The following is a 24,069-nucleotide window of genomic DNA, read 5'->3' as shown; positions in this document are numbered from 1 at the left end:
CCTCATAACCTTACTCTTTCCTATACAGTGGACCCCCCGCATACCGATGGCACCACATAGCGATTAATCCGCATACCGCTTGCTTTAATCGCAAAAATTTTGCCTCGCATACCGCTTAAAAACCCGCTCACCGATTTTCGTCCGAGACGCGTCCAATGTGCGCCCTCAGCCAGCCTCACATGTGCCGCCCGTGCCATTGTTTACCAGCCAGCCTCCGCGGTAACATCCAAGCATACAATCGGAATATTTCGTATTATTACAGTGTTTTCGGTGCTGTTTCTGGAAAATAAGTGACCATGGGCCCCAAGAAAGCTTCTAGTGCCAACCCTACACCAATAAGGGTGAGAATTCCAATAGAAATGAAGAAAGAGATCATTGATAAGTATGAAAGTGGAGTGCGTATCGCCGACCTGGTCAGGTTGTTCAAGAAACCCCAATCAACCATCGCTACTATTGTGGGCACCAGAAAGGCAATCAAGGAAGCTGTTCTTGCCAAAGGTTTAACTGTGTTTTCGAAACAAAGATCGCAAGTGATGGAAGATGTTGAGAGACTCTTATTGGTGTGGATAAATGAAAAACAGCTAGCAGGAGATAGCATCTCTCAAGCGATCATAAGCGAAAAGGCTAGGAAGTTGCATCAGGATTTAATTAAAAAAATGCCTGCAACTAGTGCTGATGTGAGTGAATTTAAGGCCAGCAAAGGTTGGTTTGAGAGATTTAAGAAGCGTAGTGGCATACATAGTGTGATAAGGCATGGTGAGGCTGCCAGTTCGGACCACAAAGCGGCTGAAAAATATGTGCATGAATTCAAGGAGTACATAGAGACTGAAGGACTGAAACCTGAACAAGTGTTTAATTGTGATGAAACAGGCCTGTTTTGGAAGAAAATGCCAAGCAGGACCTACATTACTCAGGAGGAAAAGGCACTCCCAGGACATAAGCCTATGAAAGACAGGCTTACTTTGTTGATGTGTTCCAATGCTAGTGGTGATTGCAAAGTTAAGCCTTTATTAGTGTATCACTCTGAAACTCCCAGAGCGTTCAGGCAAAAGAATGTCCTCAAGGAGACTTTGTGTGTGCTGTGGAGGGCAAACAGTAAGGCATGGGTCACTAGGGACTTTTTCTATAACTGGTTACACCATGCATTTGCCCCCAATGTGAAAGATTACCTAACTGAAAAGAAATTAGAACTTAAGTGCCTCCTGGTGTTAGACAATGCCCCTGGTCATCCTACAGACGTGGCAGAGCGACTTTATGGGGACATGAGCTTCATTAAGGTGAAGTTTTTGCCTCCTAATACCACTCCTCTCCTGCAGCCCATGGACCAGCAGGTTATTGCAAACTTCAAAAAACTGTACACAAAAGCTCTGTTTGAAAGGTGCTTTGTAGTGACCTCAGAAACTCAACTGACTCTAAGAGAGTTTTGGAGAGAGCACTTTAATATCCTCAATTGTGTAAACCTTATAGGTAAGGCTTGGGAGGGAGTGACTAAGAAGACCTTGAACTCTGCTTGGAAGAAACTGTGGCCAGAATGTGTAGACAAAAGGGATTTTGAAGGGTTTGAGGCTAACCCTGAGAGGATTATGCCAGTTGAGGAATCCATTGTGGCATTGGGAAAGTCCTTGGGGTTGGAGGTTAGTGGGGAGGATGTGGAAGAGTTGGTGGAGGAGGACAATGAAGAACTAACCACTGATGAGCTGATAGATCAACTTCAAGAGCAAGAGGCCAGACCTGAGAAAACTGGTTCAGAGGAGGGGAGAGAGAAATTGAAGAAGTTGCCTACTACAAAGATTAAGGAAATGTGTGCAAAGTGGCTTGAAGTGCAAACCTTTTTTGATGAAAATCACCCTCACACAGCTATTGCAAGCCGTGTTGGCAACTTGTACACTGACAATGTTGTGAAACACTTTAGGGAAGTCATAAAGGAACGAGAGGTACAGGCCACTATGGACAGATATGTTGTGCGAAAGAAGTCCAGTGACTCTGAAGCTGGTCCTAGTGGCATTAAAAGAAGAAGGGAAGTAACCCCAGAAAAGGACTCGACACCTCAAGTCTTAATGGAAGGGGATTCCCCTTCTAAACACTAACACTCTCTCTCCCCTCCTCCCATCCCATCAATCATCACCAGATCTTCAATAAAAGTAAGTGTCATGTAATTGTGCATGCCTTTTTCAGTTTGTGTGTACTAAAATTAACATTTCATGTGGTAAAAAAAAAAATTTTTTTCATACTTTTGGGTGTCTTGCACGGATTAATTTTATTTCCATTATTTCTTATGGGGAAAATTCATTCACATACCGATTATTTCGCATAACAATTACCCCTCTTGCACGGATTAAAATCGGTATGCGGGGGTCCACTGTATTCACTTTTAACCCTTCAGGGTCCATCCCGTAGATCTACGGCTTTACGTTCAGGGTCCAAACCATAGATCTATGCCAAAATTCTAGCGGCGTCAAATTTAGCGCGAGAAGGCTGGTAGGCCTACATATGAGAGAATGGGTCTGGGTGGTCAGGGTGTGCACTATAGAAAAAATATGGATGCCTGCATGGCATTGTGGGAACACTGCCAAAGTAGCTTTGTTCATCATGCCTGGCGGCAAGGAAGCTCTCACTCCCCACTCACTCTCTGGGCGAATTCTGACTCTCCTCTTCACAACTTACAGTTCTAAGACTGATGAAAGTGGGGCTGAAGAGGAATTCTTTGGTTTTGAACCATATGGTACCATTGTACCATATGGTACAATGGTACCATATGTTACAATGGTGCCATGTCATACAATGGTATCATATGGTTCAATGGTACGATGTGCTATATGGTACATTGAACCATATGGTACATTATACCATATGGTATGTTGTACCATATAGTACAGGGTACAGGGACCCTAATGGAAATAAGTCTGTCTAACTTTTTGGGGTTATCCTAGGTTCTCCAAACATATGCTGCTAAGTATGATATTCTATGCAACTTTATTTGTATATACCTAAATAAACTTACTTACGATGCCACATGCGCTTGAGTAAGTTTATTCAGGTGTAAACGAATACAGTTACATAGATTATCATACATAGCAGCATATGTATAAAATCCTAGGATAACCCAAAAAAGTCAGGGTGACTTATTTCCATAGTTATCCCTGTATCTGTACCATATGGTGTCCTGTACCATATTGTACCCTGCACCATATTGTACCCTGCACCATATTGTGCCCTGCACCATCTTGTACCCTGCACCATATTGTACCCTGCACCATATTGTGCCCTGCACCATATTGTGCCCTGCACCATATGGTACCCTGCACCATATGGTACCCTGTACCATATGGTACCCTGCACCATATGGTACCCTGCACCATATGGTACCCTGCACCATATGGTACTCTGTACCATATGGTACCCTGCACCATATGTTATCCTGTACCATATGTTATCCTGTACTGTATCCTATACCATATAGTACAATGTACCATATAGTACCCTGTAACATATGATACCATGTACCATATGGTCTATAGGACGTGTTGGTGGCACCAGGCACCAGCCAAGACTGAGTGGCAACACAAGCTAGCTAGTGACTCAGCAGTTTCCAAGACAAAGCGCTCTGTCATCCACCTCAAGTAATGTGTCCAGTTCCTGTACATTTGTAAATATATAATAGAACATTACTACTATACAACATTTTTGCATATTTTTGTTGAAAACAACTATTGTAAACAAAATAATAAAGAAAATATTAGTGTGTTTGTTGTGTTGAATACAGCAGTACCATATGGTACAATGAACCATATGGTATCATTGTACTGTGTGTACAATGCACCATATGGTACCATTGTACCATATGGTACCATAAGGTACCATTGTTTCATATACTATTGTACCAAATGGTGCCATGGTACCATATTCTACCATATGGTACCATTGCATCATATGATACCATTGTATCATATGCCATTGTACCATATGGTACCATTGTACCATATGGTACCATTGCACCCTATGGCACCATTGTACCATATGGTACCGTTGTATTCAACACAATAACCACACTAATATTTTCATCATTTTGTTTACAATAAACTTGTAAACAAGCGAAATAATCGTTTGAATTTTCCCCATAAGAAATAATGGAAATAAAATTAATCTGTGCAAGACGCCCAAAAGTATGAAAAAAATTTTTTTTTACCACATGAAATGTTAATTTTAATACACACAAACTGTAAGACAATATATGATGATAAATTGAAAAGTTACTTCCCTTCTTCTTTTAATGCCACTGCAGCTTATTGTGTCGCACAACAAATGTCCATAGTATTGACTTTCCTAAAATGGTAACATTGGCACTGGACAAGCAGTTCAACTAAAGTAGGCACAATGGATTCCACAACTGGATAGGCAGCCCCAAACCCTTCAAAATCTTTCTTAATTTCCATACTAATTCTCACCCTTTTTACCACAGGGCTGTTTCTTGGGGCTCGTACGTTGGTTTGCGTGCAGCCAGCAGCAACAGCCTGGTTGATCAGGCTCTGATCCACCAGGAGGCCTGGTCACAGACCGGGCCGCGGGGGCGTTGACCCCCGGAACTCTCTCCAGGTAACTCCAGGTAATACAATGAATGTACACTTATACAATATACATTATATTGGTCTCACAGGCCACAAATGTTAATAGAAAAAGAAAAAATTAGAAAAGAAAAGAAAAAGTATGAAAAACGTAAAATAAAAAAATGCGATTTTGCGGAAGTCACTGATGTTGCCGCCACTGGGTCATTTTGGGTCAACTTCCCACCCCTGTATCTCGGTAAGTACTGATCAGAATTTTTTTTTTTTTATTACCTACACAATAATATTATCTTTAATTCTGTAAGAAAAAATAATTTTTTTTTGCTTTTTCAAAATTTCTTGGACACTGGGGCACCACTTCAGATTTTGGCCTTGGACCCTGAAAGGGTTAATTTTTTTCTTTTACATACCCTACCAAATTCATCCACCAACCTCTGCAACTTCTCTTCAGAATCTCCCAAAAGCACTGTGTCATCAGCAAAGAGCAACTGTGACAACTCCCACTTTGTGTTTGATTCTTTATCTTTTAACTCCACACCTCTTGCCAAGATCCTAGCATTCACTTCTCTTACAACCCCATCTATAAATATATTGGACAACCACGGTGACATCACACATCCTTGTCTAAGGCCTACTTTTACTGGGAAATAATCTCCCTCTCTCCTACATACTCTAACCTGAGCCTCACTATCCTCCTAAAAACTCTTCACTGCTTTCAGTAACCTACCTCCTATACCATACACCTGCAACATCTGCCACATTGCCCCCCTATCCACCCTGTCATATGCCTTTTCTAAATCCATAAATGCCACAAAAACCTCTCTACCCTTATCTAAATACTGTTCACCTATGTTTCACTGTAAACACTTGGTCTACACCCCCCTACCTTTCCTAAAGCCTCCTTGTTCATCTGCTATCCTACTCTCTGTCTTACTCTTAATTCTTTCAATAATAACTCTACCATACAATTTAGCAGGTATACTCAACAGACTTCTTCCCCTATAATTTTTGCACTCTCTTTTATCCCTTTTGCCTTTATACAAAGGAACTATGCATGCTCTCTGTCAGTCCCTAGGTACCTTACCCTCTTCTATACATTTATTAAATAATAGCACCAACCACTCCAAAACTATATCCCCCTCCTGCTTTTAACATTTCTATCTTTATCCCATCAATCCCACCTGCCTTACCCCCTTTCATTCTACCCACTGCCTCACGAACTTCCCCCACACTCACAACTGGCTCTTCCTCACTCCTACAAGATGTTATTCCTCCTTGCCCTATACACAAAATCACAGCTTACCTATCTTCATCAACATTTAAAAATCCTCAAAATATTCCCTCCATCTTTCCGATACCTCTAACTCTCCTCTCCTATTTTTAACTGTCAAATCCATTTGTTCCCTAGGTTTCCTCAGCTTATTAATCTCACTCCAAAACTTTTTCTTATTTTCAACAAAATTTGTTGATAGCATCTCACCCACTCTCATTTGCTCTCTTTTTACATTGCTTCACCACTCTCTTAACCTCTTTTTTTTCTCTCCATATACTCTTCCCTCCTTGTATCACTTCTACTTTGTAAAAACCTCTCATATGCTAACTTTTTCTCCCTTACTACTCTCTTTACATCAACTTTCCACCAATCGCCCTTCTTCCCTCCCACACCCACTTTCCTGTAACCACAAACTTCTGCTGAACACACTAACACTACATTCTTAAATCTACCCCATACATCTTCAACCCCATTGCCTATACCCTCACTAGCCCATCTATCCTCCAATAGTTGTTTATATCTTGCCCTAACTGCCTCCTCTTTTAGTTTATACACCTTCACCTCTGTCTTACTTGCTGCTTCTATTTTCCTTGTATCCCATCTACCTTTTACTCTCACTGTAGCTACAACTAGAAAGTGATCTGATATATCTGTGGCCCCTCTATAAACATGTACATCCTGAAGTCTACTCAACAGTCTTTTATCTACCAATACATAGTCCAACAAACTACTGCCATTATGCCCTACATCACATCTTGTATACTTATTTATCCTCTTTTCTTAAAATACGTATTACTTATAACTAAACCCCTTTCTATACAAAGTTTATTATTATTATTATTATTATTATTATTATTATTATTATTATTATTATTATTATTATTATTATTATATTATAACAATACATGTAATAATATTATAATAATAATAATAATAATGAGTAAGCTTTAGTTCCCTAAATTAACCCTTTGACTGTTTTGGTCGTATATATACATCTTACGAGCCAGTGTTTCGGACGTGTATATATACTGAGTAATTCTAGCTGCTTCAAATCAAGCAGGAGAAAGCTGGTAGGCCCACATGTGAGAGAATGGGTCTGTGTGGTCAGTGTGCACCATATAAAAAAAAAATCCTGCAGCACGCAGTGCATAATAAGAAAAAAAAATGACCATTTTTTTTAATTAACTCGTAAATGGTCCAAACGTATATGTATATACGTTTTTACCGCTAGTGCCCCAAACGTATATACACGTTTTATTTGTCATACATTCAACATTGCCAAGATAAGCCTGAGTTGCCTAGACATGAGAGAATGGGTGTGCGCACTCACTGTGTGCCATATTAAAATAATTGGGGATGCCTGGGTTCCATATGCTCTTTTTTCCTATTAAAAAAAAAAGTTTTTTTTTCTCCAAAAATTTGGGGCACTACGGGAGAGAACATATATATACGTTTGAACCGTTTACGTGTTAAAACGCAGACTTTGAGGTGTATTTTCGTATAGTATTTATCATTGTATTCTTGTTTTCAAAATCTCACATGATAAAATGGAAAACATATTACAGAATTAGAGATGATTTTGATTAGTTTCACGATGAAAATGACCTTGAAATTGAGCTCAAAGTAGCGGAAATGTTTGATATTTTACCAATGTTCAAGAGTAAGCAAATCACACCACATGTCCAATACATGTCAACTGGAGAGTCTAATATTCTTTCACTAGTGCACTGATATTATTTATACCATTTTTACAATAATGCATTAGTCTGCATAACAGTAAATTTTTTTATTTTTTGTATGAATAAAAAATCAAAATAGAAAGCAATAGTAATATAAGAGGGGCCTAGAGATGTGACTAATGAACAGAGGATATATTATTTTAGTGCCAAGAATGTCTACATTGTTTATTCTGGACCCTATTTTGAAATTGGCGTCTTTTTTAATTTGCGTGAAATTGGCCAAATTGCCAATTTCTGACCACTTTATTGGGTAGTTCAAATCGGTAAATGGGCAGTTTCTTGTACTCAACTGATAGAAAAAATGGAGTTCTAAAGAAACAGCTATGAGTTTGGTCAACTGGAACAATGGAATTGGCGAAAAACAGGGCTCAAAGTCGGCGAAATCGCCAATGTGTTTATGTCGCTGAGACTGCTAACTTCGTGGGAGCATAATTCCGTGAGTTTTCGACCAAATTTTGTGCTTTTGGTGTCATTACCATCGGGAAAAGATTCTCTATCATTTCATAAGAAAAAATAATTTTCTTTTTTCCAAAAATATTTGTGACATAGAATGAGTTTCAGAAATGGGCTTAAATGTCATAGGGATGCTTAAATGTCATAGAATATTATGTGTGGGTGGGGTGGCCTGGTATGGTAGACTGGCTGGCTACCATACATACCACACTTGATTTCTTAAAATAAATACAGTGAACCCTCGAATTTCATCATCCCTTTTCTGTATGTAAAACTATAGTTATTCTTTATAAAATGTATTTTTTTGTTAATATTTTTGGGTGTGTGGAATGGTTTAACCCTTTGGAGGTCGTTAGGCCCTCTCAGAGACTTGTTCTCAAGGTCGCCAAAATTTAAAAAAAAAAAAATTTTTTTCTTATGAAAAGATAGAGAATCTTTTCCCCCTCATAATGACACTAAAAGTATGACATTTGATGGAAAACTTACGGAATTATGCTCTCGCGAAGTTAGCGGTCTCGATGATGTTTACGCATCAGCGATTTTGCCCAATTTGAGCCCTATTTTCAGCCAATTCCAGTGTGCTAGTCAACAAAAATCATAACTATTTCGCTAGAACTCCATTTTTTCTATCGAATGAGTACAAGAAACCACCCATTTACCGATTTCAACTATCCAATCAAGTGGTCAGAATTTAGCAATTTTGCCAATTTCACACAAATTTCATAAAATGCCAATTTCTAAATAGGGTCCAGAATAAAGAAGAAAGACATTCCTGGCACTAAAATAGCATTTCTTCTCTTCATTAGTCATGTCCCCAGGCCCCTCTTACATTTCTTTTGCTTTCCACTTTGATTTTTTATTTTCACAAAAAAAATATTTGCTGTTATGCAGACTACTGCATTAGTGTACAAATGGTATAAATAATATCGGCGCACTTGTGAAAGAATATTAGACTCGCCAGTTGACGAGTATTGGACGCTTAACATAATTTGTTTACTTTTGAACTTTGGTAAAAATCGAACATTTCTGCTACTTTAAGCTCAATTTCAAGGCACTTTTCATTGCAAAACCAGTCAAAATCATCTCAATTTCTGTAATATGTCTTCCATTCTATACAATGAGACCAGGAAAACTAGAATACAACAATAAATACCATACGAAAATACAGTGCAAAGTCGCTGTTTTAAACCAAAAACACGGTCAAAGTTTTTTTTTCTCATTACTCGCCCATTCTTTCATATGTAGGCCTACCAGCTTTCTCTTGCTAGATTTGAGGGTGCTAGAATTTATGCGTACTAGTACGTCAAAAACCCTGGCGCGTAAGCCATACTAGTTTGGCCGAAACCCTGAAAGAGTTAATTGGATGTACAGTGGACCCTCAGGTAATGACATTAATCTGTTCCAGAGAGCTTGTCTTTAACCGGTCTTTTCGTTATCCGAATTAATTTTCCCAATAAGAAATAATGGAAATCCAATTAATCCATTCCAGACACCCAAAAGTATTAAACAAAATAATTTTTTTTACATGAAATATACATTTCCCTACACAGAAAACAATGAGACATGCAGAATAAACAATACTGAAATGATACTTACCTTTATTGAAGATGTATTCATGAGTGATCAGACGGGAGGAGGGCAGAGGATGGAGGAGTTTACGATTGTTTGGAAGTTGAATCCCCTTCTATGAAGAATTAAGGTAACTCCTTTTCTGGGGTTACCTCCCGTCTTGGTTTTTTAACCCTTTGACTGTCGCAACCCCCAATCCTGAGGTGTCTCCTGGTGTCGCAAAATTTAAAAAAAAAAAAAATTATTTTTTCTCATGAAATGATAGAGAATCTTTTCCCGATTGTAATGACACCAAAAAAAAAACGAAATTTGATGGAAAACTGAAGGAATTATGCTCTCGCGAAGTTAGCGACCTCGGCGCTGTTTACAAATCGGCGATTTCGCGCACTTTGAGCCCTATTTTTGGCTAATTCCATTGTTCCAGTCGCCCAAACTCATAGCTATTTCCTTAGAACTCCATTTTTTTCTATCGATTGAGTACAAGAAACTGCCCATTTTCCGATTTCAACTACCTAATAATGTGGTCAGAAATTTGCAATTTGGCCAATTTCACAAAAACTAAAAAATATGACAATTTCAAAATAAGGTCCAGAATGAACAATGCAGACATTCCTGGCTCTAAAATAACATTTTCTTTGTTCATCAGTCATATCTCCAGGCCCCTCTGATATTACTCTTGCTTTCTATTTTGAATTTTTATTCAAACAAAAATAGAAGATTTACTGTTATGCAGACTACTGCAATACTGTAATAATTGTATAAATAACATCAACCTATTCATGACTGCATATTAGAATGGCTAGTGGACATTTATCGGACAATGATGTCATTTGTTTACTTTTGAACATTGGCAAAAATCAAACATTTCCCCTACTTTGAGCTCCATTTCCAGGTTCTTTTTATAGTAAAATCAATCAAAATCACCTCTATTTCTATAATGTGTTTTCCATTCTATCAAATGAGACCAAGAAAACGAGAATACAACCATAAATACTATACGAAAAGAGATCACAAAGTCGGCATTTTAATTAAAAAAAAACGGTCAGAGTTTTTTTTTCTCATTATGCACTGTGTGCTCCAGGATTTTTTTTATATGGTGCACACTGACCACACAGACCCATTCTCTCACATGCAGGCCTACCAGCTTTCTCCTGCTTGATTTGAAGCCACTAGAATTTATGAGTATATATACGTCAAACACGGTACCTCGTAAGACGTATATATACGGCCGCGACAGTCAAAGGGTTAATGCCACTAGGACCAGCTTGAGTCACTGGGCCCCTGTCGCACCAAAAATCTGTCCAGAGAGCTCTGTTTCTGGCGTCCCTTTAAGATTTCCCTAAAATGGGACACAACATTGTCATTGTAGATGTTGCCAGCACGGCCTGCAACGGCTGTGTCAGGGTGATGTTCATCCATAAATGTTTGCACATAAGAAACCAGGAACACTGCAGCAGGCCTCTTGACCCATACTAGGCAGGTCCTTCACAAGCCATCCCACTAACAGAATCGTATTTGCCCAACCCAATTTTCAATGCTTCCCAAGCAATAAGCTTTGATAATTCTGTTCACTCATGTGCAAGTCCCAATCAAATCAAATCGTGTGTGTGGGGAAGTGCCCTGTCTGGTATGTGGGGAAGTATCCTGGCTGGTATGTGGGGAAGTTCCCTGGCTGGTGTGTGGGAAGTACCCTGGCTGGTATGTGGGGAAGTACCTAGGGTGGTATGTGGGGAAGTTCCCTGGCTGGTGTGTGGAAAGTAGCCTGGCTGGTATGTGGGGAAGTACCCTGGCTGGTATGTGGGGAAGTACCCTAGCTGGTATGTGGGGAAGTACCCTGGCTGGTATGTGGGGAAGTACCCTGGCTGGTATGTGGGGAAGTTCCCTGGCTGGTGTGTGGGAAGTACCCTGGCTGGTATGTGGGGAAGTATTCTGGCTGGTATGTGGGGAAATACCCAGACTGGTATGTGGGGAAATTCCCTGGCTGGTGTGTGGGAAGTACCCTGGCTGGTATGTGGGGAAGTACTCTGGCTGGTATGTGGGGAAGTTCCCTGGCTGGTGTGTGGGAAGTATCCTGGCTGGTATGTGGGGATGTACCCTGGCTGGTATGTGGGAAAGTACCCAGGCTGGTATGTGGGGAAGTACCCTGGCTGGTATGTGGGGAAGTTCCCTGGCTGGTGTGTGAGAAGTACCCTGGCTGGTATGTGGGGAAGTACCCTGGCTGGTATGTGAGGAAGTACCCTGGCTGGTATGTGGGGAAGTTCCCTGGCTGGTGTGTGGGAAGTACCCTGGCTGGTGTGTGAGAAGTACCCTGGCTGGTATGTGGGGAAGCACCCTGGCTGGTATGTGGGGAAGTTCCCTGGCTGGTGTGTGGGAAGTACCCTCGCTGGTGTACAAAAGGAAGCAGGAACACTGCAGCAGACCTGTTGGCCCATACTACCTCCCTCTACCCCTACCACTTTCGTATCTTTCTACAAACTTTTTCTTGAATTCTATAGTGTTTCTTACCCTCTTTACCACAGGGCTGGCACTAGAAGCTTTCTTTGGGCCCATGGTGGCATATTTAGCAGTTACAAACAAAAAACAATGGGATAATACAAAACATATCTCATGTACGTGTGGAATCATCCCCCCCCTGGCTTGTAAACATTGGCACACTGGCTGTACATGGAGTGTCCAGGCCACTCACTCCGCGCTGACACGTTCTGGACGAATGTCCTTAACCGAGTTCTTTTTTGGTAACTGAACCAATATTTTGACGCAAAAACGTGTTGCTCTTCAATTTTTTTGTTGTCCAATGACGTTGTTACCTGAGGGTCCACTGTACATTATTTCTTATGGGAAATATTAGCAAAAAGTACATTTTATAGAGAATAACTATAGTTTTACATACAGAAAAGGGATGATGAAATTTGAGGGTTCACTGTACTACTCATCTCACCCTAAATTAAGACTACAAATATTTTAAGGTAAGTAATGCATGTACTATACAGTGGAACCCCGAGTTTTGGCCATAATCCATTCCAGGAGCTAGTCCTAAAGTCAAAACGGCCTAAAGTCGAAGCAATATTTCCCATAAGTATGTAAATCCAGTTTATCTGTTCCACCCAAAAATATTCACAAAAAATTCATTTTTTAAAGAATAAATACTATTGTTTTACAGAAAACAATGAGAAATATATAGCACTAATTTTAATGGATAATTGAACATTTAAATCAGTTTTACCTATATTGAAGACTCTTGTTGGCATATGAGAGAGGCAGGAGAGTTTGTTTTGAGGCAGGACAAGATAGTCCTTCAACATGACACTAATATCAACTATACGGCTTAATTATCTAGCACAATTCATCTAATATGACATAATAAACAATATTAATAACATAGAAAAATGATATATACTCTAGAATGAATAAAATATGTCATATGTCTCTCTCCCTTACCGATGAGTGTTGCTGCTTTGTTTGTTGTTGGGTGTATAAGGGCCACTGAAAGATAAGCCTTACATAGTGGTAGTGATGGCGGCAGCAGAGACGGCAGTATTGTCAGTCGCCCTATGGAGGAGTCAATTTTGTACTGTCCTTTTTCTATCGATTAATCACTTAACTTACTTGCTAGACTGTTAATGCTACACTTGATCGCTGGCTAGCACTATAGCCTTTATCAACTCGTGCTGCTTTAGTAAAGTACATATTGTAGAATCACTGAATCACTGAAGAAGGCACATTCTCCCCTCTCTCTTCCTCCTCCTCTTTGGTACTTTGCTACAATTTCTTTCTTCAATGTTTCTCAATTTCTTTACCAAAGGGCTGCCACTATAAAGTTTCTTTGGGCCCATGGTGGCTTATTTCACAGTCACATTCAATAAACAAGCACTAAACTCAATGAATTTATTGTGAAATGTTTGGATGAGTGCACAGGGTAATGTTCACTCAAGGATAAACTAAGCTAGACTGGCACAGGCAGGAGGACAGGTCTGGTACACTGGCCAAAACATGGGGCACAAACCAAAACTCTGGACAAATTTAGCCGAAAAAAGTGGCCAAAACTTGGGGTTCCACTGTATGTGTATTTTAATTTTTTATTGTTTTTTAATGCCTAGTTCTATTGGTAACTTAATATATGTTAGTATAAACTTGTTATATAGTATTTATATGCATTTATAAGTGGAAATAAAAGGGTGTTCCACTTTATGGCGATTTCCGCTTTACGGCGGCAGCCTGAAACCTAACCTGCCTTATAAGTGGGGCCCTACTGTATATAAATATAAAACATAGTGTGGGGCATCAGTGTTATTGTTTACTAATGCACATCAGTTGACTGTTAGAAGGGTTACTGTTCTAGATGGTGGGAAATGCTGACCCAGTTCTTTCATAGGTATCATGTGTTAAAAGTGTTCCATTTGAATATTTGGTAGCTACTCCTGTAAGATCTTTAATATTTGGATTTCTATTCCAATCCTTATCATGCTAATTGAATAATTTTATTATTTTTTTTTTGTATTACATTAGTTTCAATGCCGGCAATTCAAGATTTCCAATAATTTGAATATTTGTCTTTATAAAGAATTGTGTTTATTTAAATATTAGGTAGTAAAAACTTACTCCCAAAATTTTCTTGCACATTAGTAACAATTTAACCCTTAAACGGTCCAAACGTATATATACGTTCACGCTCGTAGCGCCCCAAACGTATATATACGTTTTATTTTTCATTCGTTCAAAATTGGCGCGATAGGCCTGAGTCGCCTAGACATGAGAGAATGGGTGTGTGCACTCAGTGTGCGCAGTATGAAAAAAATTTGGGACGCCTGGGTACCGCATGGTAGGTCCAGTTACATTCAGCTCCATCTCGGGTCAGCATCATGGCATATCCTCGTGATTCACTCACGCCTCATCGTATTAACACTACTATTTGAGGAAAGTGATATAGATCATGAGTTTAGTGGATCTGACACTAATGGGGCCAGTAATATTTAAGGAATTAGTGAAAATATCGACGATAGCCCAGATGACCCTCAGCCCATCACTTCTGGGGTAGCGACACCTGTCCTAGGGCCAAGCACCTCTGGGGTAGCCAGTGTGGCCACACAAGACCCTGGGCCAAGCACCTCTGGAGTGGCAAGTGTTACCCATAGGCAACTTTGCAAGAGGAAACTATCATTTTCCCGGTGTTTTACTGATAGTGAAAGTGATGTAAGTGATGATGAGATTGATTTTATGCCAATCAAGGATTTGTCTAGTGATAGTGAAGTTCATTATTCACCAGTGAAGCGTACTTTTAGGTGTTGTTATCTACGTTCAGGCAGTGTGCCATATGCAATCCCCAAGGGTCGTGGCAGGTCACGATCCAAAACCCTGGCCACTGATAGTGAAAGTGATCATGAAGGGGAGTATGCAGGGATGGAGGAAGTAGTGGTGGGTGGCACGGTGCCTGAAATTCAGTGTATACTTTTATCCCTTCAAAAACATTGTTGTTGATGAGTCCTTGATTCTGTTCAAGGGATACCTGTCATTCAAGCAATATATACCAAGCAAACATAATCGCTTTGGTATAAAACTTTTTGTTATGTGTGACTGTGAGAGTGGTCTTGTGTTGGATGTAATTGTATACACCGGGAAAAACACACTCGATGATGACAGACGAATGTTGGGCATTTCCGGTGATGTTTGCCGGATGATGGAACCATACCTTGGCAAGGGCCATACATTGTACACAGACAACCAGTATACAAGCCCTATGCTTGCTGTTTTCCTATGTGTGAACAATATTGATATATGTGGAACAGTGAGAAGGAATAGGAAACATATGCCAAGGTTCACTGGAGGCAGTGTTGAAGGTGAAGTGCAAGTGTTTCATGCTAATGACATCATGGCACTGACGTGGCATGACAAACGGGACGTGACATTGCTGTCAACCATCCACAGAAACGAGATGCTACAAACAGACAGACTGAGCAAGTTCAACAAAGAACCTATTGTAAAACCAGCTGCTGTTGTGGACTATAAGAACTATGTGACTAGTTGACAAGTGTGACATGACGATAGGGTTTGTTGACTGTGTGCGTAGGGGTCACAAGTGGTATATAAAACTGTTTTTTCACCTTGTAGACATTGCAGTACTCAATGCATTCAGTATGTACGAAATAAGGACTGGAAAATGACAATGTTTTGCAGATTTCTCTCTGAATCTTGTCAAACAGACAGCAAGAAACTATGGTACCACACCTGTACCTGCCCCTCAACTGCGACCTGTCACACCACAACCTGTCCCCCAACCACAGCCAGTGGGGGAAGTGTCAGACCGAATCACTCCTAACTGTCACTATCTGGTACCAATACTACCTACCCAAAAGACGAAGAATGCCGAGAAAAAGTGTATTGTGTGTGCTACCACCAAAAAACGACCCCAACAGCGGAAGGACACACGATTCATTTGTCACCAGTGTGGGGTGGCACTCAGTATGAATCCATGCTTCATGGAGTATCATACAATTGTTGAGTTCTAGAAACATAAGTGGGACATGTAAATACTTGTATATAGTTGTAGATAATAGAATGTGATTCAGCCAGGTGTGCAAAATCACCTGTCAGTGTGTACATGTGTGTTTATGACAATATGATAATTTTGTATATAATATTGGTGTATAAACAAAAATTGGCATTGGTATCAAAAGAGTTACTATAAAACATAATTATCATATCATGAAAACCAAGAAAATTAAAAAAAAAAAATTGGATGAAAACGGTAAATATGTAGAATTTCTGCAAGCAGCAGCGCTCCATGTTGCCGTCAGGTGATCACCAAGTGCCAACTTCGCGGCCTCATATCTCGGTAAGTACTGACCCTAAAAAAATTTTTATAGGCTAAAACACTTAAAAAAAAAGTGCTCTTTTTTTCTGTAATTTTTTTTTTTTTTTTCAAAATATTCGGGGCGCTGCGCCAGTGAACGTATATATACAATTGGACCATTTAAGGGTTAAGCTTAACAAAAATCATCATGTTTGACAGTATGGTATACTGTATTGTAAAATGGTATTGTGTGCAATCCATTTCATGTGGAATTTAAACAGCCATTTAAAGGTCAAGCGTACCAAATTTTACATTTCCTTTTTAATGTGAATTCTTATACATTTTGGTCTTGTTAAATACATAGCAAAATCTAGTTTTAGTTTCAAAAGAATTGTTAAAATGATATTTAGATGTCAGCTCACTGACCATTCAGCATCATAATTGTTGTGAATGATATATGCAAGAACCCTCACTAACCTCATCTACTGCCCTTGACATTGTTATTTCTATCAATCAAGATACTGTCCATTGAATGTAGAAGCTGAGACAAAAAATGTTCTATCCCAAGATACCCAGCTATATTACAGGCTGATCTGGCTTGATTGTTAGAAGGTTTATTGTTCTGGGTGGTGGGAAATACTGATGCATAGCTTCCATTATTATCCATCCTGTGTTGCCAGTGTTCCTATTTCATAAATATCCTGGAAAGTATGCATATTCCCTGCACATGTTTGTAAAATTAGTAGCTAGACTAAATTTAAGTGCCTCTCAAAGAGCTTAAAATTTGCTCTTTGGCAAAAAAGTACTTGAAAATTATTTGTTTATTTATACAATAAAGCATTGAGATAAGTTTTACTATTTTGATTAATAGTGATTAACTTTTGGTTGAATCTGTTGGAGATACATTGTCAAATACTGTGCTGTATTTTGATGTTAGTTAAAATGTGTAGTATTTTAATATTTTGTAAATATTTTAAGGTTTTTTACATGTTTTAATGTGAAATTCAAATCTAATGTTTGATTAAAGCTTGTGTACTATAGTTTTTGATAAGTATTACTGCTTAGTTATATTTTTAATAGTCAGATATTTAAAAAAACAGGATTACTTTTATCTACTCTGATGATTAATTACTATAGAAATCTTTGAGAGTGTAGTCTGTCTACTCAGTCTTTGTTAGAATCTTTGACCATGTTATATTTTGTATATGAAGCAGTTGCTTTGGTCCCCACAGCTGAGAAAATGGGAAGCATGTCAGAATTGCGACCTCTCCTTCGGGAGATGAAAGTGCACAGGTAACTCATTCCATTATGACTGCGGCCTGCCAGCTTGTTAGGTCGTTAGCAGGTAGTATTGCAGCCCAGTCGTGGATAGTTTTGAGCTACCTCGCAGTATACAACAGTCTGTATTGTGTGGGATCTCATTCAGTTGTACTGTATTTGTAATTTACATCAGTTTAATAGGCAGTATCTGAAAACATTATGTAAGCTTCAAAAGAAGTAAGACGTACATTGGTATACAGTTATATATGTAGCGAAGTACCTCAAGTAAGAATAAGCCCAAAACTTAAACAAGTTTTGGTTGAGTGTTGTGCAGTATGGCTTGATAGTGTTACTAAGTAAATAAATATGTAATAGACAACAAAGTGTATTGCTGATTTTAGTGATGGACACTGTATAGGACTTGCTGCACCACACTCTTCCATGGTGGGTATGTGTAGATCTGCCTCAAAACTTGTCTGCCCCACACAGCCGTAATAGTACTTCCCCTCCGCAAGAGCTGGGCTGCAGTAGGTTTTTGCTTGACTGTAAATATAACGGACCCTTCTAGTGTGCATCACAACCAACCAGCCTGTGCCTGAGACCAGCTTCCTCACACCAGTCTACTAAGTTGGCTACTACCCACCAAAATATGTTAAAATGAAGCAAAATTTTATGAAGGTACTATCCGAAAAGCAACTTAGGCTACCATGACATGCAAGCAACCAAAAAATAGTTTTTATATTTTTTGCTGACAGAAAGTCTTATTGTTTACAGTTGTATGAACATTTTATGTATTTTGATGGGTAGGTAATTTGTTAATGGCAGCCATATATTGGGTTAAATATCTTTTAGCTATACCTTAAAAAAAGTATTTCAAAACTGACATTCAGTTCGTATTTATTTATTGCCTAATAGCTAATCATATATTATTTTTTATTAACTGACAGAAATCTATCCTCTTGAATGAGAGCTCCTTTTGGATCATATGTTACCTTTAGAATGTATTACTTATAGATCAATGGTTCAGAGAACCGACACGTTGATAAATTAGACACATGTGCAACTCTTGGGTATCTTTATTGAGGAAACATTTCGCCACACAGTGGCTTCATCAGTCCATACAAAGGAGAATCTTGAAGAACAGACGGAGAATGAGGTAATCAGTCCCTCACTTGACTCAAGGCTGAGGGACTGATTACCTCATTCTCCTTCTGTTCTTCAAGATTCTCCTTTGTATCGACTGATGAAGCTACTGTGTAGCGAAACGTTTCCTCAATAAAGATACCCAAGAGTTGCACATGTGTCTAATTTATCAATGTATTACTTATGCAAAAGTATTCTTAATTCCATCATCATGGCTATGACTAACTTTGAATGATGGGCATGCTGCCATTTTTCTCCATAAAGTTATATTTTTTATCCTATGATTATATTGTCTAATGTTCTTATAATTGCTGTGTATGTGTGTATGTGTGGGTGTGTATGTGTGGGTGTGTGTAGCTTCCTTTTCCTCATATTTTTTCTCCTTTGCCTAATCATATGTTTTCATATGTACTTTACCCCTAATTATTTTTCCCTGCCTTGAAGTTGAGTGGCATTATTATTCATTGTGTAATGGTATGTGATATTATGTCTAATATGCGGAGGATTCCTTTTTATCACTTTATTTTTTCTGTTTTGTATACAGTGTGTGGGTGTACTCACCTGTATTTGCATTGACTGAGCTCTAGCTTCTGGGCTCTGTTTCATAATTAGTAATTGACATGTGTGATACATCCCAACTCTAAAGTTTTTTTTTTTTTTGCATATTAGTGGTTGAGTTACAGATAGTAAGTTAGGTAAAAACATGCCAGAAAACACTATTTGTGGGTAAAATTTAATTAAAATTGAAGATGGCTATAATTATTTCATCACATTTTCATCTTTCAGGACTTCTTATTTTATATTTTTATTACTTAAATTAATGTGTTAGAGTTTACCCTGTATGGAATTCTCCCTTATATAATTCCACTCTCATTACCCCCACATTTCTTTGGTTAATTTGGGTTTCATGTTTCCATTTACATTAACTCATTGTGATTTGATGCATTTTAAACAATCATACTATCCATTTTATCAGTAACTCTTGAGTATCTTGTATGTTATTACAATATCCCCTCTGAGCCATTTTTTTTTTCATTTAATGTTATGAGAGTTAAGATAGTTCTTAAAGCTTAGTTTATAACTTTTTCTTTATCTCAGGATTAGCCTGCTAACAAGTCTCTGCAGCTTCAGATGTCTCGTGTAATTATCTGTTTGTAGCTAGAGGAACAGAGCTATTCTCATGGTGTCTAATCTTCAGTAATTTGCTAATCATATAATTTTTTTCAAATCTGAACTGGCTGAGAATGTGTTGATTCCAAAATGGTGTTGCTCTCACCAATATGGTATAGGTCTTGCATATAGTATGTTGAGAATGGTAAATGCTGTTACAGTTGCCAACTTCGTATATAACATAATTCAAATTTAAATTCCTTTATTTCCTTGCAAGTTTACAATGTGGTTGACATATTTTAGGAAGTATATTTACATAGGTAGTTTACAGTGAGGGTTTACAATGATTTGCAGTGCAAAGAGAGCCACTATCATGCCTTGGCATTATGGGCAGTCTAAGAAATAAGATAGATGAGCTAAGATTGCTTGCAAGTGTAGGTAATATAGATATTATTGGTATAACAGAGACCTGGTTCAACCTGAAAGATTGAGAAATCCCTTCTGAATGCAACATACAGGGTTATAAACTATTCCACAGTGACAGAGTCAACAGGAAGGGTGGTGGAGTGGCGATGTTTGTCAGAGAAAATTTAAATTGTTGTCTTAGATAAGATATAAGATTAGAAACATCGAACACAGAATCTGTTTGGCTACAGTTTCTTGAGGGACGTGACAAATTAATTTTGGGTGTGATTTATAGGCCCCCAAACCTTGATAGGGAGTGCCGTAAGCTGTTATGGGACGAAATTCATAAGGCATCTAGATATGAAAATGTTGTGATAATGGGAGATTTTAACTTTAGGCAAATTGATTGGAACAATATGACAGGAAATTTTGAGTCTAGTGACTTTCTTGATACGGTTCAGGATTGCTTTTAGAACAGGTTGTGACAGAACCAACTAGAGGAAAGAATCTGCTTGACTTGTTTCTTGCCAACAAAGATTCACTAATTAATAATCTTGAGGTTAATGATGAGCTTGGGGAAAGTGATCACAAATCACTTAGTTTCAATGTATCATGGAATTAACCAGATAACTGCAATCAAATCTCTGTCCCAGATTTTCACTTGGCCGACTTCATGGAAATGAAAAATTACCTGGGTGGGCTAAATTGGGATGTCCTGACTATGGGTCAGGTAGGTGATCTTGGTTGCCAATATGACGTTTATCAGAGCATAGTTCTAGCCGCCCAGACAGCTTTTGTTCTGAGTAGGGAAATTAGATCTAACAAATGGATGAACAATAGATTAAAACATCTCATTGGTCAAAAGAGAGGCATATATAGGCGTATCAAAAGAGCGGATGGGCAGTTAAGAAATCAATATATTCAATTAAAGAGAGAAATAAAGAAAGGAATAAGAAAAGCAAAAAGGGATTATGAGGCTGGGGTTGCAAGGGACTCAAAGACTAACCCAAAAGGGTTCTTTCAGGTATACAGAAGTAAGATTAGGGACAAAATTGGCCCACTTACGAGTAACTCTGGTCAGATCACTGACAGTGATAAGGATATGCGTGAAATTCTCAATACCTACTTCCTCTCAGTTTTCACCCAGGAAAATACTAGCGATATTCCTGAAATAATAGATTATGTAGAACAGGATGGTAATAAACTATGCATGATTGCGGTAACTACTGACATGGTCCCCAGACAAATAGAGAAACTAAAACCTAACAAATCCCCAGGTCCTGATGAACAGTTTAACATATCACTACAAACTGGCATAGTGCCTGATAAGTGGAAAATGGCAAATGTAATACACCTACCATCCGACTTAGGACCATTCGACTTAGGACCGTGTTTTTTATGCCAAATTTCTGGGAAATAAACAACTATTTGTGTTGCACACAGTGTTTATCCTAAACCTTACAGTATAAAATATACTAACAACATAAAACATGAAATACCAAAATAAAACAATAAAATAAAGTCATTACAAAAATGTTTTGTTGATATTCAGTAGTAAAGTTCAACTGACGACCATTTCGACTTACGACCTGTTTCTCGGAACCGAACTCGGTCGTAAGTCGGATGGTAGGTGTACCTATTTACAAGGCAGGTGACAGGTCCTTGACTTAGAACTATAGACCAATAAGTCTTACTTCCATAGTGGGAAAATTTATGGAATCAATAATTGCCGAAGCAATTCATAGCCATCTTCATAGGCACAGATTGATTAATGAATCTCAGCATGGTTTTACAAAGGGGCGTTCCTGCCTTACGAATTTACTAACTTTTTTCACTAAGGTGTTTGAGGAGGTAGATCATGGTAATGAATATGATATTGTGTATATGGACTTCAGTAAGGCTTTCGATAGAGTTCCACACCAAAGGCTATTGAGGAAACTTAAGGCACACAGAATAGGAGGAGAAATTTTTTCCTGGGTGGAGGCATGGCTGACACATAGGCAGCAGAGAGTTTACATAAATGGGGAGAAATCAGAATGGGGGCACGTCACAAGCGGTGTTCCTCAGGGGACAGTGTTGGGCCCATTGTTCACAATTTACATAAACAACATAGATGAGGGAATAAACAGCGACATAAGCAAATTTGCTGATGACACCAAAATAGGCCAGCCAATTCATTCTAATGAGGACACTAGAGCACCCCAGGATGATTTGAATAGACTGATGCAGTGGTCAGAGAAGTGGCAGATGCAGTTTAATATTGACAAATGCAAAGTTCTAAATGTTGGACAGGTAAATCACCATGCCACATATAAGCTAAATAATGTAGATCTTAATACTACTGATTGCAAAAAGGATTTAGGAGTTCTGGTTAGCAGTAATCTAAAACCAAGACAACAGCGCATTAGTGTTCGCAATAAAACTAACAGATTTTTTGGCTTCATATCTAGAAGTATAAATAATAGAAGTCCTCAGGTTGTTCTTCAACTCCATATATCCTTGGTTAGGCCTCATTTAGACTATGCTGCTCAGTTCTGGTCACCGTATTACAGAATGGATATAAATGCTCTGGAAAATGTACAGAGGAGGATGACAAAGATGATCCCATGTATCAGAAATCTTCCCTATGAGGATAGACTGAGGGCCCTGAATCTGCACTCTCTCGAAAGTAACAGAATTAGGGGGGATATGATTGAGGTGTATAAATGAAAAGCAGGAATAAATAAAGGGGATGTAAATAGCGTGCTGAAAATTTCCAGCCAAGACAGGACTCGCAGCAGTGGTTTCAAGTTGGAAAAATTCAGATTCAGGAAGGATATAGGAAAGCACTGGTTTGGTAATAGAGTTGTGGATGAGTGGAACAAACTCCTGAGTACAGTTATTCAGGCTAAAATGTTGTGTAGTTTTAAAAATAGGTTAGATAAATATATGAGTGGGTGTGAGTTGGACCTGACTAGCTTGTGCTGCTGGGTCTGGTGCTGTGCTCCTTCCTTGAGTGGAGGTGACCAGACTGGTGGGTCATTGGGCTAATCTGGGGGGGGGGTTATTGGGCTAATCCAGAGGGGGGACATGGACCTGCTCTGCATGGGTCGTAGACCTGTTGCAGTGTTCCTTCTTTCTTATGTTCTTATAACTGATTACTTAACACTAGATGTACAAAACATAGTTTGATAAGATTGCACAAATTATACAATAGGTTATACATCTACTAAATATATGTTATTCAACATTTGCATTAGGTTAAAATATGAGAATTTATTGTACTTAGAGCATTATGGGTTTCTGCAGCTAGGGGAGAAACACAGTGTCACAAGTGCTATCACCAATCATTGCAACACTCTTTAACAAATCCATTGAATCCTCCACCTTCCCTACAGTACTCAAAATAGCAAGGGTCACCCCGATCCACAAAGGAGGAGACCAAACAGAGTTGAATAACTATAGGCCAATATCCAACTTACACCCTCTCTCAAAAATCTTCGAAAAATTAATTCATAAACGAATCTACTCCTACCTTATCTCCCAAAACATACTCAACCCCTGCCAATTTGGATTCAGGCCTAATAAAAATACTAATGATGCTATTATACACATGCTAGAACATATATACACTGCAATAGAGAAAAAAGAAGTCCCACTGGGGATCTTCATTGACTTACGTAAAGCTTTTGATACAGTTGACCATGACTTGCTCCACGTAAAATTGTCACACTATGGTATAAGAGGGCACTCCCTCAACTACCTCAAGTCATACCTCAGCAACAGAAG

General features: G+C 38.7%; 1 protein-coding gene across 2 annotated transcripts in view; it reads left to right on the top strand.

Moving 5' to 3' along the window:
- Positions 1 to 24,069, top strand: part of LOC128705896 (transmembrane channel-like protein 7) — a 738,019-nt gene that overhangs the window by 21,774 nt on the left and 692,176 nt on the right. Inside the window, exon 2 of one of the 2 annotated variants that reach the window (XM_070091932.1) lies at positions 17,616 to 17,676. The exons of the other annotated variant lie outside the window; for it this stretch is intronic. Coding sequence (XP_069948033.1) covers positions 17,616 to 17,676 — 61 coding nt within the window. The remainder of the gene's footprint in view (positions 1 to 17,615; positions 17,677 to 24,069) is intronic. 2 annotated transcript variants of the gene reach the window in all.

Source organism: Cherax quadricarinatus, chromosome 3, assembly GCF_038502225.1.
Source record: "Cherax quadricarinatus isolate ZL_2023a chromosome 3, ASM3850222v1, whole genome shotgun sequence".
NCBI lineage: Eukaryota > Metazoa > Arthropoda > Malacostraca > Decapoda > Parastacidae > Cherax > Cherax quadricarinatus.
The sequence above is the reverse complement of the archived record's forward strand: the minus strand, read 5'-3'. Positions and strand labels throughout refer to the sequence as shown.